The following is an 18,926-nucleotide window of genomic DNA, read 5'->3' on the forward strand; positions in this document are numbered from 1 at the left end:
AGGCAAAACCAGATTACAAGAAGAAGAATCTAGCCGAGCAGGCCAAAGAAAATACCAGAGAGTTTTGTTATGTGGCAAGTAAGAGGAAGAATGACTATGGAAGATTAAACTTAATTAGTGATGATAGTCATGAGGTGACAGAAGCAGATAAAATAGTTGAGTTACGGAGTGACCACTTTGCAAGGGTATATCATCCAAGTGAAGTTACTACTGTAACATATGTCACAGACACTGATGTGGGAACAAAGGTGGGTGAATTGAAGATTCTTAGGACAGTTCCCTTGCACTTTCTTGCAAAACCAGAGCTGATATCCAAAGGAACTGGCAATGCCTCTGACTGGGCTCTTTAGTTTAAGTCCCAGCTCTGGTAGAGTTCCATGTGAGTGGAAAGAGTGCAAAATAATTCCCTTGCATAAAGCAGGTTCTAAGACTGCAGTAACAAATGATAGACAAATCAGTATCTCAGGCATAGTAGTAAAAGTACTGGAAATTTGGTCAAAAAAGAATTCAAGAATGGGTGGATAAAAATATGATATGTGAGGGGCAACATAGCTTTGAAAGGTTGGTCGTCTTCTTCAAGTTGGCAACCATGTCACAGAACTTTTTTTCTTTCTTTTGCTGCTCTGGAACATTTATGGTAATTAAAGCTAGTCCAGTCCTTAATGTCTTCAAACCACATTCTCCCGGGTCTACCTCTCCCTCTTTTTCCATCCAGTCCCTTCTAATATTAATTTCTGAATGCCTTCTTGTCTAGTTAGATGTCTAAAATATTTAAGTTTTCGTCCTTTAATTATTTTCATTAATGTTCTTTTTATTTTTGCTTTCTTTAAAACATCTTCATTTTCTCTGTCCATGGTATTTTTAACATTTTTCTGATGGTCCACATTTTGAAAGCTTCTAATTTTTTCTCTGCTTCTTTATTTAGATTCCAAGTTTCACCGTTGTAGAGAAGGCCTGACCAGATATAGCATTTTATTAATCTCTTTCTCGTGTCTATATTAATGTCTCTGGATAGAGCAGTTTTCCTCGTGGAAAGGCTTAGACGTTGGTTATGCATTTTTTACGAAGCAATTTAAGGAAATTACAACGTCATTAAGATATACATTAAAATAAATTTTAATATACTTCAAGATTTCAGCAATGTCTTTCTCTTTCAAAATTTGGGAAACCTACATCAGAAGACCTTCAACCCAGTCGCCCAAGAATACCAACATTGCCCGCTAGGGGACACCATCAGGACTTTAGAAGAAATAATAGCTTCCTGCTGCTTCCTCGTTTACTGTTTGTTTTGCCTGTGTGCACGTGTCTTGTTCTTAAGTTTTTTGAAAATGGCAACGTGACATTGCTGAAATATTGAAGTATATTAAAATTTATTTTAATGTATATCCTAGTGACGTTGTAATTTCCTTAAATTACTTAGTAAAAAGAAGAGCAGTTTTCATATCGATAAAGGCTTTTCTTGCTAACTCTATTCTTATTATTTCTTTAAAGGAATTTCCTATGTCTGTAAACATTTGTCCCAAATATATAAAAGACTGAGCCTGTTTAATTTTCTTTTTGTTAACAGTTGTGTTTAGTTTATTTATTGGTTCTTTTGATATAATCATGCACTTTGTTTTCTTCAGGTTAATAATTAATCTCATGTATAAACTTCTGTTGTAAATTTCTGTGACTAAGTTTTGAAGATCAGATTCAGCTGTAAGGACTGTGTCATCTGCATACCTGAAGTTCCTATCCCCGACTTTTACACCCTTCAGTTCTGAAATATTTTTAAAAACTTGCTCACTATATATATATATTACACAGTAAGGGTGATAAGACACATACTTGTCTTACTCCTTTTTTGATTTCAAAGTTGTCCAGTATATACATTTTTATATCTTATTGAGGCCATTTGATTCCAGTATATATCTGTAATTATACATAGATCTTTTCCTTTTAACCCATTATTCTGTAGGATGTGTATTAATTTCTTTCATTCAGTGGATCATTCTCTGTGATCCACTGAATGAAATGCTTTGGTGTAATCAATAAAACAAAGATATATGCTTTTCTGGTTATATTTTCTGGTTTGTTGGTTATATTATTTTTGTATCTATTATTTATCATTATGAAATCTATTTGGTTTCTTATAGAGTTATCTGGGTTTGTCCAAGTATATAGTCTGCGCTTTGGATGTTGAAAGAAAGTATTCATTATGCGTAAGTTGTTTTGAATGCAGAATTGTATCAGTCTCTCACCTCTTTCATTTCTTTTGCCTAATCCAAATTTTCCAACAACTGGATTTTCTTCCCCTTCTCCAACCTTTGCATTCAAGTCATCCATCACTATATAGATTTTTGTAAGTTATTATAAAAATCTTCTGTTTCTTCATCATTGTGAGTCATCGTAGGGGCATAAACCTGGTTAATTATAGTTATTAATTAATGTTAAATATAAGTTATTAATTATATAAATAATTAATTAATGATGTTAAAAGGCTTTATGGCTAATTTAATAAGTATTATTCTTTCATTTATGAGCCACAGTCCCATTACAGATTTAAAGATGTCTTTCTTAATCATGAAATCCGCTCCATATTCATGCTTCTCTTCACCAGAATATATAAATGTAAAGCTATCTTTTTCTAGTTTTCCCATGTTAGGCCATCTTGTTTCACTAATTTCCATCACATCAACTTTAAGTCTTTTCATTTCCTGTATAAGGTTGTCAAAATTAGTCTCGTCATGCCTTAGTAGTTTACTAACTTTTTATAAAAGAGTAACAAATGAGTTAGATAAAGGAAATGGCTACATGATTCTGCTGGATTTTACAAAGGCATTTGACAGAATACCAGATGGAACTCTGTTATGCAAATTACTGTAGAACAAATGGGGATGGATATGGCACTGGTTATATGGATAAGAGAGTGACTGCTGGACAGATATCAAAAAGTGGTGTATGGAGGAGAAGTATCAATGTGAAAACAGGTAAATAATGGTGTCTCCCAAGGTTCAGTGCTGGGACCACCACTACTGTTTAATTTGTACATAATGATATAGAAAATAACCTCATAGGAAATATTCCGATGATGTGGAATTAGGTAGAGTAATAATTAAGGTGATGTAAGAGCTTTCAGGACAGTTTAAATAGGCTGTCGGTATGGGCAAAAAGATAATGGGAGTCAGTTTAATGTGGAGAAATATAAAGTTATGCATTTTGGGATAAATAGATTATGTATATTATTTCTGGGAAAACTCCCATGTTAGATAGATTACAAGCTGTGTACCACATTGATGGAACTGTACTCCAGGAAATAGATGAAGTTAGAGATTTATTGGTGGTGGTCGACAGAGTTAAAGTTTAGAGACATATTGCTAAGGTAGCCCATAAGATTACTTGGCTATTGAAGAACACACTAACAAACAGAGATAAGGAAGTTATTCCTCTTTATTATAAGGCCTTGATATGTCCACATCTGGATTACTGTGCTCGGGTCTGGTCTGGTCTCCTGGGGATGAGGAAGCAGTGGAAAAGATTCAGAGGCAAGTGATCAAGATGGTGAGTGGTCTGTGGAATGTTTCTCTATGAGGATAGATTGAGATTGTGTGAATTGCAGAAGTTGGTTGATAGGAGAAAAAGAGGGGGATATGATAGAAACATTTAGGTTGCCTAAAAGGATTGATGGTGGAGAAATGTTTCAGCACTTGGCTAGATGGGCCAGAACAAGAAGTCATCCCCTGGAAGCTGAATAAAGGTGTGGTTAGCTTCTATGGAGAAACTAGTCTTCTCCATAGAAGCAGGTTTAAATATGAACGCCTTTTCAAAGAAATTTGCAAAGCCCTTTTACATTAGCCAATGTTCCATCGGAACATTGTCTCTCTCTCTCCCAAAAGTTTGGGAGATTCTTATTTTATGTAACAATCAAAAATAGCTTTTATTAATATTAATTTCTAGCATGTGGCAAGAGTTTTTAATTGGTAAACCACTGACTGTTGTATGTACCTTGTATGTATCTTCTCCTTTTCTTTGATGTTTGTCCAGCAGCCACCCTCTTATCCATACCACTAGCTCCATATTCAACCTCATTTGTTCATATTCATGTAACAGAGTTCCAGGTGCTATCCTGTCAAATGCCTTTGCAGAGTCCAGCAATATCACTGTGTAGTATAATAAAGTGACAAAACTCATTTGTCACTTTATTATAAAAAAAAATATAAATAAAAAACAGTTGGAAAATTACTTATGCAAGGGCTACCTTTCACAAAGCCATGCTTACCTTAAGCACAACTCCTGAGATACTGATTGGTCAGTAATTCCATCTAATATCATGGCCATATTTACATTAAGGTTCTACAGTATCCTAAATACCTCTAATTCATCTACCTCTGTTCTTATATCAGTCAGTGTCACATCTCATGCTGAAATATTATCACCAATTGGATGATTTACCCTTCTGAAACAATCATTCAATAACTACTATTTTGTATGCTTCTATTACCTTTCTACCACCAGAACTTTGTTAAAGTTATCCTTCCATAGTTTTCTTCCTTTTTATTTGCCATGTAGCAAAAGAACTCTGAGATTTTCTTTGGCCTGCTCAGCTAGTTCCGTTCTCCTAATTCTGCTTTTGCCCTCCTTACCAATATTGGTCACACTTCTTGCCCATGCCTTATACTGTTAATGACCTTGCTGATCACCTTTCTCTTTATATACCCTCTATGAATTTATTCACAACTCCTGCTTATGCTGTTCATCCATCTACAGGTAATGGACAAAAAATGGAAACACTGAGCTATCAGGTCACATTATTGGCAGTTGCAATGTAGCATCTACAATGCACCAAACACAGATGCAGTTGATATGTAAATGTACTCCCGACATTCCCAAGGACGTGTATAAAGGCAAATAGAAGCCTGCCATCGTTTATCACATGTCAGAACGGAATCCGGAAGAGGACCTCAGTGACTTTGAAAGGGGACATGATTATTGGATCCAGGCTGGCAGGTACATCTGTGACCAGAACAGCTGAAATTGCACATGTTAATCAAGGAACAGTCTCTAAAGTTATGTCAGCATGGCAGTTGACAGGAGAAACATCATCAGCTAAATGCAATAGTGCATTTACTGCTGCAAGAGAAGGATGTTAGAGTATTAATGTGCCATACCATGAAAAATAAGCAGGTTACTGCTGATCAGTTCTGTGAAAAATTCAACACCCATTTTAACAAAAACCAGGAACTATCAGAGTTGAATATCACAGTTGGGGGGGTGCCTTACACAAGCCTTTGATCACTCTTGTCAATGCATGTCGTCACATCCACTGGTGCAAAGATGTAGTCCACAGGCAGTGGACTACATAAAAGTGGAGGGATGTGATATGATCCACATTCACACTTTTTGCTGCAAATGGACAAATACATCTCTGCTCTCTGCCAAAGGAAGTTTACCAGCCAGAGTGCTTGTTTCCAACTATGAAAGGTTTTGGTGGCGGTTCTGTAATTGTCAGGTGTGCATTCTCATGGCATGGTTTGGATCCACTTGCTGTACTGGAAGGCAAAGTGTATGCTGCACGTTATCTTTCAATCATAAGTGATCATCTTCATCCCATATTGACACACTTTTCTCATACACATCTAGCCACGTTTCAACAAGATAATGCTCCCATTCATCAAGCAAATGTGGTCACCCAGTAGTTTGTGGAATATTTCTGTGAGGTATCCTGTCTGCCATAGCCATCCCAATCACCAGACTTAAAATCTATAGAACATTTATGGGACATTTTGGAGCGAGCTCTCAGGCAATTTGGGATTTAGCCGACCAAATTGTATTCTTATTGGTTAAACCAAAATAAAAAAAATGATGGTACAACATGACAAAATTTCATGCCGGCTGGGGCGTCGCCCGGTTAAACAAGGCCCTCATTGTTTTCGCCAGGGGAACCAGGGCGAACAGCGAAAAGTCAGCTACTGGAACAAATCTGAAAACGCACCCCAACTCAACATCACCAGAGTTAAAGATCGGTACTATCAACATAAGAAGCCTGAATGACAAAGAAATGGAGCTAGCTGAGGAATTAGATAAGTACCAGATCGACATAATAGGGGTGACTGAAACAAAAAGGACAAAAACTGCTGAGATCTTTCTGAGCAATAAATACAAAATGTTATATTCAGGCAATGACAATCAACGAAAAGAAGGAGTAGATACAGTATTCAACACAAAATACGAGGGGCTCATCTTCTTCAATGGTAGGCAGTGTGAAGTAGAGTGATTTGGGCTAATATGAGAATGGGGAACTGGACAATGAGACTTATTTGTGCCTATGGTCCCACAGAAGGTTCTACTAAGGTAGAAGTGGAGGAATTTTTTGAGGCTTTAGAAAAAGCAACTCACACAATGAAAAAGGAAAAGTTGGTCCTTGTTAGGGATCTAAATAGAAGAGCAGGAAATGATTGTCACACACACACACAAAAATATTTTTGGAAAATTTGGAGAAAAGAGCAAAGCTAACAATAATGGCAAATATCTGTTGGATTTCTGCTCAGGACATGGACCGGTAATTACTAACACCATGTTCCAACATAAAAATGTGCACAAATTCACATGGAGAGAAGAGGGAAGGAATAAGAAAAGTCTCATTGACTATATTATTGTTGATAGTGATGTTTTCTCCCTGGTACAGGACACCAGAGTGTACAGAGGATTTGAAATTGGAAGTCATCACTATTTAGTCTTGAGCAGGATAAAATTGAATTTCATATTGAAAAAATAACATGTAAGAAAGTTTTAAAGCGAATAAAAGCTGAGCAACTCTCAGATGTGAACTGTAGACTAAAATACACAAAGATTATAATCTTTGTTATAATCAATTAATAATTATAATCAATAATTATTGAAGAAAAAATGAAAGAATTTGAGTACAGGAATCAAACCTTGGAGATTCAGTGGCAAACTCTGAAGAAAACATTGATTCTGCCAGAGAGGCATGTCGTGAGGTTGTCTGCAAGGATAAAAAAATCAGAACTCCCTGGTGGACACAGGAAGTTAAAGAGGCAGTGAAGGAAAAGAAGAAAGCATATCAAAAGTTCCTGTCAAATAAGTCAGCTTGTGCTCTTAGTGAATATAGAGACAAATGCAAGAATGTTAAACACTGTGTAAAACTAGCTAAACAAAAGTCATGGGAGGACTTTGGCAAGAATATAGAAAATAAATATCAAGAAGGTGGTAAGATATTCTGGAGGTTGTTGAAGAAGCTTAGGAATGGAGGAAAGAGTGCTATAAAAGGAGTTAGACATGATAAAGGTGACATGAAAACGGGAGAAAAAGATATCCTTGAAGTATGGAGTAATTACTTTGAAAAACTGCTAAGTGAAACAAGCAGTGATGACAGCACAGTGGTAAAAAACCCTGCCCAGGCATGCAGTCAGGAATTCATATCCATACTTGAAGTAGAAAAAGCCATCAAAGGCTTGAAATGTGGAAAGGCAGCAGGAGTAGATGATATTCGACCAGAAATGCTGAAGTATGGTGGTATAAGTCTTACAGTGGCTGCACTGCGTAGTTCAGAAAGCCTGGACAGAAGGACGAATTCCCGATGATTGGAGTAGAGCTCTCATAGTACCCACATATAAAAAGGGAAATAAAACAATGTGAGAAGTACAGAGGTATTTCCCTACTGAGTGTTCCTGACAAGATCTATGCAAGTATACTTGAGAAACTGTTGAGAAGAATTGTGGCAGAAAAGCTTGGTGAAGAACAAGCTGGATTCAGGCCAAATAGAGGCTGTCAGGATCAGATCTTCACTTTACGACAAATAGTAAAGAAAGCATGGGAATATTACAAAGATCTGTATTTAAGTTTTGTCGATTTGGAAAAGGCATATGACAAGGTGCCAAGAGAGAAGCTATTCAATACGCTGCAGTTATATGGTGTCAATGGGGCATTATATCAAGCAATACTTTGTCTTTATTTGAGTTGTAAGTCAGCAGTTAGAATTGAAGGACAGGAAGATGGTTTAGTGTTAATTCTGGTGCGAGACAAGGATGTACATTATCCCCTCTGTTATTCATTATCTATATGGATCACATTATGAAGGAAAGTGGTATTAAACATGATATCAAAATTGGAGATGTTAATGTCAGCTCTTTGCTTTATGTGGATTATGCTATACTTCTAAATAAATCCACTACAAGCCTGCAAGATTCTCTGACTAAATTGAATAACTGTTGTAATAGATATGGTATGAAGGTCAGCAATAAAAAGACAAAAACAATGAAAATAGGCAGAATCATTGAAAATGTCGAGTGTGTTGTGAATGTAAAACCTGTGGAACAAGTAAAACATTTCAGCTACTTAGGCACGATTTTTAGTGAAGATGGTAAATTAAATATAGAAATAGACAACAGAATCAGCAAAACTGGTATGGTGGGAAATCAACTGAATAAATTCATATGGAATAAAAGAGAAATTAGTTGGAACACTAAATTAGCTGTATACAAGACAGTGTTCAAACCAGTTTTAACTTATGGATCTGAGAGCTGGGTCAGAAATAGAACACTTGACCAAAGACTAGAGACCGCAGATATGAGAGTCCTGAGAAAGATTTTAGGGGTGAAAAGATGGCATCAATGGCAATATGATATTAAAAACGAGGATATTAGGAAAGAACTTGACATTGTCAGCATCCAGGAAAGCGTTAGCAGAGCTAATCTCAGGTGGTATGGTCAGTTAAACAGAATGGGCGAAGAAAGATTAGCAAAACAAGTGTTCTCTGCCAGTTTGGCAGCAAAACGACTCAGAGGAAGACCAAGATATAGGTGGATTGATATGGTACAAGTGCCTTAGACGATAGAAATATAAGATCTGATAATGTTGGAGTCTTGACAAGTAACAGACTGATTTGGAGTAAAATTGTAGATAGGAAGTTAGTAATGATGTAATTTTTTTCATATCCTGTACACCCCTTGAGGGTACATGGCAGGAATTTGATGATGCTCTCAGGCAACATTTCCCCTCCTCCAAAGAACAAATGCAAATCGATCGGTTTCTGTCAGACGAATGGTGTAAAATTCCTTTTCGGCACATCCTCTTAAGTGTTATGACTTATGCAGAAAAACTAGTCAAGCCATTTATTGGATGCTTGAAATATAGATCACTTACTGCTTAACAATATATCTATAATTTATTTTATTTTTTAATTTACATATTCAGTAATGCTGAGATTAGTATTATTTATGATACTCTAATGATCATGATGATGTAATTTTACAGCTATATTCTTTCCTGGCTACTCTAATTCTCTGGTGCTTTGATGGTCTTCATGTAAGTATTTGCTTTGAGATATAGATTTTAATTCTAATTTGTACTGAGATTTTTTTTTCTTTTTACATTCTAATAAAGCATAATCCAATATAATATTCTGTTTGTCACCATGCTTAAAATAAAAATTGTTTAAGATGAAATACAGTAATCCCTCGATTAATGTGCCCCCGATTAGTGCAGCATTTTTTTTCGAATCCCAAATTCTAAAGCCTATATACATCTTAAAAATAAATGTTACAGATTTTAAAAATTTTCTGTCTATACATTTTTATGGCTAACTAAGTTATTTTAAAAAAATCACTCACCAGAATGAAATAATTTAGTTATCGATTTAAAACATTTTACAAAGTTATTTTTAATGGCATTCTATACTACTTCCGTGTACACTATGTACAACATACTATGTTCCAAATTTTTACCGCCAAAATTTGTGTCTCTGCTATAGTACACCCATAGAATAGACCCTTCGACACGTCAGAGAAAAGGAGAATCCATTCCAATAATAGGGTAATCAATCCATTTTCTGGGATGAGTTGGTTATTATTACACGTTGGAAAATTAACTTCTCTTTCAAGATCATTGTAGTTTTTAAAGTGGTAACTATTTTGCTTGTATAACAGTTGGGAAATTTTATCTATAAACCACGTGATTTTGTGTGTTGGCGACCAATTCATACATCCTTTGTTTCTTTCTCCCCTTCAATGATAACATCCAAGAGTTATTTAAATCTCATTCTGAAGAATTGAGTGATTCCGACCTGCTAAATTTAGATACACAGTGGGAAGATCCTGAAGAATATGAAGAAAATTTAACCATTGATAGTCAGCCAAAAGAGATTTCACAGAAACAATTTGAAAATATTTTTCGTACAATCGAAGTTTTTAAGCAACAATGCTTAGAGGCTGACCCTAATGAAGAGAGAAGAGGCACTAGGGCCATACCATCGGTTGTATGAAAAAAAAGAAACAAAATGCCCGCCAGACTGCGTTAGCTCAATTCTTTGTTAAGAAGTAGAATAATAAAATTTATATTCTGAATATGTTTTATTGTCTTTCAGCTTCATGGTTTTCCTTTAACTTGGCCCTGAGACATACTTTAATTCTTTTATAAAAAATTTAAGATTTAAAAAAAAGAAATTGGAGGGACGAATTATACTTTTTCCCATAGGTTATATGCACCTGTTTTAAAGAACGCATTAGTCACACTAATCAAGGAATTGCTGTATATTTAACAAAATTCTATTTATATTATCAAAACTAATTTCTGTGCAAGTTAATTGTTTTGCATAGTTATTTCATTATATTTGCACACATTCAAAATGTGTACTTTGCATAAATCATATTACTAAGTTATGACGTGATCAATGAACTCAAATGAATGACTCAGCAGCACTCTGCAATATATCCCATTTGTTGTGCTTCAAAACAGAACAAGAATAGCCACTTTCAACTAAGATAACAGAATTTAGATTAATTTTATTAATTTAATAGAAATTGACAATTTCCCTCCAAATCGATCTATTACTTGTGAGCACTCCAATATTGTCATATCTAACATTTTATGCTTCTAAGGCACTTCTGACTGAATCAATCCACCTAGATCTTGGTCTGGGTGGTCTTTCTTGCTATCAAAAACCTGTTTTGCTAATCTTTCCTCACCCATTCTATTTAAGTGGCCGATAACAATGTCAAGTTCCTTTCTAATATCTTAAATTTTTCTCAGAACCCTCATATCTGTGGTCTCTAGTCTGAGTTCTTTATTTCTAATCCAATTCAGATCCATAACTTAAAATTGGTGTGAATACTGTCTTGTATACTGATAGTTTGTTGTTTTGGCTAATTTCTCTCTTATTCCACATAAATTTATTCAACTGGCTACTGACCATACCAGCTTTACTTATTCTGTTGTCTAGTTCCAGATTTAACTTGCCATCTTCACTAAAAACTGTGCCTAAATACCTGAAATATTTTACTACTTCTATAGGCTCTACATTCAGAATGCAGTTGATGTGTTAAATGTTTCTGCCTATCTTCATAACCATGAAGATAGGCAGATTTGTCTTTTTATTGCTGATTTTTCATGCCAAATTTGCTATGACTAGTTGTTCAATTTAGTTAAAGAATCTTGGAGACTTGCACTAGATGTGTTTAGAAGTACATCATCTGCATAAAGCAAAGAGCCAAGTTATATCCATTTCTAATATCAGGCCTAATGCCACTTTCTTTCCTATGCAATCTATATAGATGATGAATAAAAGTGGAGATATCCATTCTTGTCTTATCCCTGATTTTACATCAAGCCATCTTTCTGTATTTCCTTCAATATAGACTGTCTTACCTGTATACTGTTCCATTTACCCAGGCACCTTATTATATTCCCATGATTTCTTAACTATTTGTTGTAAAGTGATAATCTGATCTTGACAACTTCTATTTGGCCTGAACCCAGCTGCTGTCTCTCAAAGTTTCTCTTCCACAATCTTTCTCAACTTCTTTTAAAGTATGCTTGCATAAGTCTTATCTGGAACACTTAATAGAGAAATTTCTCTGTAATTCTCACTCACATTCAGCTCTATTCTCTTTTTTTTTTTATAGATGGGAACAATAAAAGCTCTATTCTAATCATCTGGAATTCAACTTTCTGAGTTATGCAGTGTAGCCACTGCAAAACTTTTATACCTTCATACTTTTGCATTTCTGGTCAAATATTATCTTATCTAGCTGCATTTCAAGTTTTTGATGGCTTTTTCCTATCTCTCTAAATATTGATGTGAACTCCTCTTTGCATTCCTCTTGAAAATTTTCTAGTATTGTTTTGTTTAAGTCTTTCAGAGTAATTACTCCAGAAATCTAGGATATCCTTATCTTCAGTTTTCATGTCACCTTTATCATCTTTGATTCCTCTTAACAGTACTCTTTTCATTCTTTCTAAGCTTTTTCAATAGCCTCCAGAATTCTTACCAATCTTCCCATGACTTTTGTTTAGCTCTCTTACAGAGAAAAATGTATTCTTTTAGGGCAGTGGTTCTTAACCTGGGGGGGGGGGGGGGCAGTAAGCAAAAAATTCCATATTTAATCTAGCATCCTTATTTATATTGTATGTTTTGCAACACTGTTTTTTTTCTTATTTTTCAGAATAAGAGGCTTAGGTTTACAAATAAACTTTTCATGGATGATAGCCACATGAACAAAAAAAAACTGCCAAGATCCCCAAGGCAAATCACCTCCACTCCATATCAAGGACATTTTACTGTATGACTATGTTGTCTTTTACCAGACAGTCATTGGATGAGAAGAGTCATGAATAGCTTTCATACTAGTCTTCTGGTTCTTGATGGTCCCTTTCATTCAGTTGTGTTCCATAATTGACATTGTTATCTTTACAATCTATTGTACTTATATGGAATCTCCTCTCCAGCATGGAAGCAATATTCAGTCCATTCCAAAAAAAGAAAGTCATTAATAATTGGTAGTCACTGATTGATTGGGGAATCTCCAATTAATCAGTGACTACCAATGTGGTTTCTACTACTCTTGATTCGTACCTATTACTGGACACAAATCAGGAAAATTCTGGAGGAAACTAGTGTCTGGTATCTTTATGTTTCCAGGACATCTGACTGGGCATGGCAGAGACCTACTTGTCAAATTATCATAAAATAATAATCATAAAAAAAAAAATTTTGCCCATCCTAGTACTAATGTACTATATTTATGTACTTTGTGTAGAACTTACATTTAGAAAAAATAATAATAAAAATTAAGTGCTCTTATATTAAATTCAGTAATATGATTATCCCACTCACAAAAGATTTAAAAGTTGAGCATGTAAATACTGTGAATTTGATGAGTTAAAGCAATCCACATATCACCAGCCAATGCCTTACTTAATGAAAGTTTTGTTGCCTTTGGATGTATATGGCCTCCTCATATCATAACACAAAGTAAGGATTTAGTTGAGCTTATGCAAAATAATTTTGATCTCTGTGTAATTAACTGTTTGTATTATGCTAAAATAATGCACATAACAACCATACATATGAAAACAAAAAAAAAAAAAATCTTTAGTTACAAATTTAAGGTTTTGTTCTCATTAGTCAAGATATCTGTTCATCAGCAAACTTGTTTAACTGTTTTTGAGTGTCTAAATGCATTCATGCTTCATTGCAATACATGCTAGTGTGGAAACACCATGACACAAATCTAACTTCCTTTCTTTGGTCATGTTGTCATCAACCAGAACAGTCACAGCTGACTATCACTATAGCAAACACCATTATAACACATTTGCTTACATTGCAACCTACTGAAAAATTCTTTCCCAAGTGCTAGGCATAATGCTATGCTAAAAGAAATTCACTATAGCAAATTATCTACTATAACCAACTATATTCCTGTGGTCCCTACAAGTTTGCTATAGTGAAAGTTAACTGTAATCCATCAAGTTAATTGATTAGTCAAACACTTCACTCAAATAAGACTGAAGTTTTTTGTTAATATGCACATTCCGGTTTATTCCACATATACATAATTTTGATTCTTTCTTAAAAAATGGCATTGCTGGTTTTATGATTTTGTGTACTTTGCAAAAGGATGTTAATCAGTTAACTAATACACCAATTTTGCCTCATAAGTGACTTGAGACAAAAATTAACTTCATTCATAGTCTACATTGAAGACCAAACTATCACTAACAGGACTCTGACTTTGGAAGGGCTAAACGTATCCCTCCTCTCATGTCAGTCATGCTTTCTGGTCCCTGACAAAAAGCTATTGGTATAACTTCTGTTTGTGCTTCCACTCAGATGGTTGTATTGCAACATCACAAAAATAAAGCTAACATCCTGGCATCATTCCTCTCACCTAACTCCTGCACAGATGACAAAGGTAAATCCCCCCCCCCTCCCCTCAACATTATATGACATATATTTGCATTGCATTCCTCGTGTGGTTTTCTGCCAGAAAGACATCAGAAGAATCTGGAACTAACACCTGTTGTTTATCAACTGGCACCCACTCTACAGAATGAAAGCAAGCTCCATATACAGCCAGTTAAAAAAAAAAAAAAAAAAAACGTGATAAGTTTCTACCATCAAGATGTTGAATCTACTACTCTTACCTTATTGTTCTGTACAGTAATAGAGAAAGTAATCAACATTCAACCTTCTTTGGTACTAGCTAATCAGTGACTACTAATATGGATTTTGCCAAACAAGATCCAGAGTACATCTCATCAGCCACTTTGGAACAAGTACCATAAAAGAAAGGTTTGGAGAAACCTGTGCTGCTGTACTTAACATTTCCAAGACATTATGAAGCATGTGACAGACTTCTCAGCAAACTGTCAGCTGTCCTCCCTTTGTAAATGGAATGTCAATTTTCTCAGATTGTTTGTTCACTGTGTATAATGGAGGATGTTCTCCTTTCAGATTTTCTGAATAATGCAGGTGTTTCTCATTATACATTCATGATCCAGTTTTGCTGATGATAGCACTCATCCTACTCATGACAAACCGTGCTGTGCTCAAACATGAAGTTTTGAGATCATCTACAACCAGTTTCCTAAGCCATGACAAATAGTCCAGATATCTCCTCTCGGATTGACTAGCTAAGACTAATTATGCCCAGAAAGGTTAAGATTTGTTCTTAACGTTTTTAGGCATAGTCACATTACTTCCATAGCATCCTTGGCATCTTTTTTTTCACTTAATTTTTCGTTTATTCACTTTTTCTTGTCTATCCTTTATAGAATTCCAAATCCACATCTTCCAGTTCAGGTGGTGTACCTAAAATCTTGAAAAAGTTTCAGTGCTGTTCAAAAGAGGACAGTTGATTGATAACTCCTGTCTCACGGACACTCTTCAGCCTTTAGATAGTAAATTAAAAAAAAAAAAAAAAAAAAATGTATTTCCTCTACAGCTATCTGGGCATCCACTATGTCCAACATCCTTTTACAGCTCAAACTGCTGTCTTAAAATAAACCTGATACTGTCATTCTTCCCTATAAAGTATTCCCATAATGACTACAATCTCCAACTCTTCAAAAAGAATATTAACAAATTCTTTGCTCTTGACTCCATCCCTCTACTTCTCCCTCACACATGGTTTTTATTTGCTATTGAATTTTTGGGAGTCATAAAAAGAATAAAATTGTGCTGTAAATCACCAGCGATAGCCTTGATGATTTACCAGGACGTTTATTTTTTCTTCATCAAAAAAAAGTGTCATATCTAACAAAATTTCATCAATGAATAACAGAAATCAAGTAAGTTCATAATTCATATTTACACTTGTCAATAAAGCAGTCTAAGATACCAATCTTTTATTTATATTGAAAACCTGAACATGTTTCATAATATTTAAAATTTTATCTTTATCAGGTATATTGTTTTCTTTGTGTGATATCACATTACCAAACACTAAGAGAACTGCAGGAACCCAAATTCATTATTTTGTATCCATGAATCTCCATCCACTCAAACCATTTTGGAAGAAGAGGAATAAATTTTGTTTACAGAAATCTTTTTTAAAAATATGTATACTTTTTTACGTTATTGTATTGTCTTTTCACTGATGTTAGCACATTCCATTTTTACTACAGTTTTATAAAGTATATTTTATACAATGAGCATTTATATATTATATTACTATTTCAGGTTTTAAAAATAATTTTTATTAACATCTGCTGGTAGTTTTACAGATGTATTATATCTATGTGAATTTTAAAATGTTATGGCAAGTGTGATTTGCACTTCGTTTTTACAGTTTGTGATCTGATGTTGTTGGCAGCTTCTTAACTGTGTAACTAGTTTAAAATGCTAGTTTTCATTGCATAAAAAGCCAATAAATTATTCAAGGATTGTTACATGATTAATTTAATATAATTTCTATATTTCTTTTGTTTTTGATCAATATCATAAACCCTCTTGTTCTTTCTTTTAATTAAGCATAGCAACTTATATATTTTAATATTCACCTTTGCATTCTATATACTTGATAAGTAAATACAATCAATACTTGAAAAAAGATAATTTAATGAAGAAAACATTCATTTTTTACAATGTCGATGGGCAACGTTTTTCCTTGACCAGCTTGTCGATGTTGGCATCAGTGTTGGAAGTCGCTATGCGCAAAGTATTCTCGAGAAATCTGAGTTCTTGTCTTTGACTTCACATGCTTCATTCTGGAGAACTGCTGACATAAGTATGTGCTTCCTAACAAAGCGCACATCTTCAAAGCATGCCGGCAAAGATTAGGGAATGCATCCTCAGAAATGTAGTCTTTGTAAAATGTAAGCAAGGGCACATTGAATAATTTTTCTCTCAAAGAAGAGTTGTTTTGGAATTCAAGCAGCTCCATTTGTGCTGAGCCTGGCATTTCTGCAGCACTGACACTGAATGGCATTGAAAATAAATCTAAAGAAGACTGTTGGTTACGAAAATCACTGAATATCTCTCTCTTCGAACTCACTTGGCAACATGGCTAATTTTGTAGCATATTCATCAAGAGACGAACAGTTGGACTCAGCGAGAAGCTGAAAATGAGTTGTCTTTTTTTGCGAGTTGTGCGCCCCAAAGTTTGAGCTTGGCCACAAAAGCTTTGATGTGATCAAACAGAGTGCGCACCAGTTAATCTTTGGATTGTAGCCGTGTATTTAGGTCATTCATATGCAACGAGATGTCGGTCACAAAGGCAAAGTCTGTCATCCACTTCAGATCGTTAAATTCCGCAATCGGGTCCCCCTTGGTTTGCATGAACTGCTGTATTTCGCTCATTAAGTCAAAGATTTTTAAGAACCTTCCCTCTGCTCAACCAATGCACATCACTATAATAAACCACATTGCCGTGATCCGCTTCATACTCTTGAGTCAAAAACTCTTGGAATTGACGATGATTCAATCCTCTTACCCTAATAATGTTGACGACAGTCACAATAACTTACATGACATTTTCAAATCCAATAGTTTTTGGGCACAAATTCTCCTGATGGATTAAACAGTGGTAATGGACGAAATCTTTTCCTTCTAGGTCCGGTTCTTTCCCACCATAGCAGGAGCACCACACCCCTGAAGTTGAAATTCTGGAACATTTTTTTGCTGGCTTCGAGAATATCAGTGCCTTTCGTCGTTCCCGTCAGAGGTACGAGCGCTAGCAGTTCTTCTGTCACGTTGAATTGTTGATCAATGCCATGGACAAAGACAGCCAGTTGTGCTGTATCCTTCACATCTGTACTGTCATCTAAAGCAAGTGAATATGACGTAAATTCAGACGACCGTTTTTTTAAAGTTCCTTCAATGTCATTGGCAAGTTCTTCGACACATTGTGCTACAGTTACCTCAGACAAACTCAGTTTTTTAAACACTTCTTTATTATTTGGGCACAGAATATCCCCAGCAGCAATGAGACACTTTCACAAACTTGCCATCCAAGAAGGCTTTTGGTTTTTTAGCAATTTTTTTCAGCGATTATATAACTTACTTTGACTCACGGTTCACTTTGTCCACACGGAATCACCCTTGAAGTGAAGCCCTCATAGTGTCGTTTTATATTGTATTCTTTTGATACACACTGACTCATCATTGATCGGCACAAAAAAATACAAATTGGTCCACTTTTCATTAAAAACCTGACAAGAATCACTTGATTTATGCTTTTTGCTCATAGATGCCATAGTGATGGAAGGTGAACCCAAAAAATGATCCAAAATAGCCGTGTAATGGTTATTATCCACTTAATAAATATGTCTCATACTAATGAACAAAGTCTGGCAATATAAAACCACAATAGGCTATGGCTGACATGACGAACCTGCATGCACTTATATGAGCACCCAGATTATTTTTTATTTAATCGCATTTTAATGCTAAGTAGTTATTTTTTCAAAATGGCTGGCAGGCCACAACAAAGAGCTCTGGTGACCATGCATTGAAAACCCCTAATATAAGTGAATGCAATGTTGTATAAATGGGCATTGGTCACAATTTGGCTAATGCAATCAGTGATTCCTATGAATAGCTACCTCAAAGACTGTTTTTGCTTTATTTTCAAAAGGCACTGCACTAAACCATAATTTCTCTGCTTTCCACTAAACCTGTTAAAACACAATCACTGGCTGCTCAACTTCTTTTGCCATCCAACTGCAAACCCACTGAACCTACTTTCTTTTATTTTATCTGCCTCTATTCTCTGGAAGAACCTTCTCAAAGGTGTCTCCGAGCAATTCCTCCATTTTTCGAGAAAACTAATGTGTGAAGTAAAATTTGATCTTGGAAACTCTTATTTGGCTCTTTGCCAGTTTTTCCTTCAATCATTTATGTAAGTATACATTAGATATGGTGAAGAATAAACTATCTGAACCTCATAAAAAGCCAAGACTTTTTACCTCACCACAAACAGTTCAGAAATAAAAGGAAGCTTTATTGATCTCAAAAAAAAAAAAAAAATAAAATAAAATAAAACAGTTCAGAAATAAAAGGAAGCTTTGTTGATCTCAAAAAAAAAAAAAATATAATTATAAAACCTCACCACAAACAGTTCAGAAATAAAAGGAAGCTTTGTTGATCTCAAAAAAAAAAAAAAAAAAAAAATATATATATATATATATATATATTTTAGATCGACAAA

The 18,926-nt window shown here is 34.9% G+C and overlaps 1 protein-coding gene across 1 annotated transcript in view; it reads left to right on the plus strand.

Annotated features, from left to right (window-relative positions):
* The window catches only part of LOC150107335 (uncharacterized), a 76,494-nt gene extending 60,322 nt beyond the window's left edge, over positions 1-16,172 (plus strand). Inside the window, exons 5-6 of the mRNA XM_090391200.1 lie at positions 9,253-9,303; positions 15,683-16,172. Of these exons, the coding sequence (XP_090247326.1) occupies positions 9,253-9,303; positions 15,683-15,766 (135 nt within the window). The 3' untranslated portion in view covers positions 15,767-16,172. The remainder of the gene's footprint in view (positions 1-9,252; positions 9,304-15,682) is intronic.
* The last annotated feature ends 2,754 nt before the right edge of the window (positions 16,173-18,926 follow it).

This window comes from Typopeltis vanoorti, chromosome 4 (genome assembly GCF_054136105.1).
Source record: "Typopeltis vanoorti isolate ZY-2024b chromosome 4, IOZ_Tvanoo_1.0, whole genome shotgun sequence".
Classification (NCBI taxonomy): domain Eukaryota; kingdom Metazoa; phylum Arthropoda; class Arachnida; order Uropygi; family Thelyphonidae; genus Typopeltis; species Typopeltis vanoorti.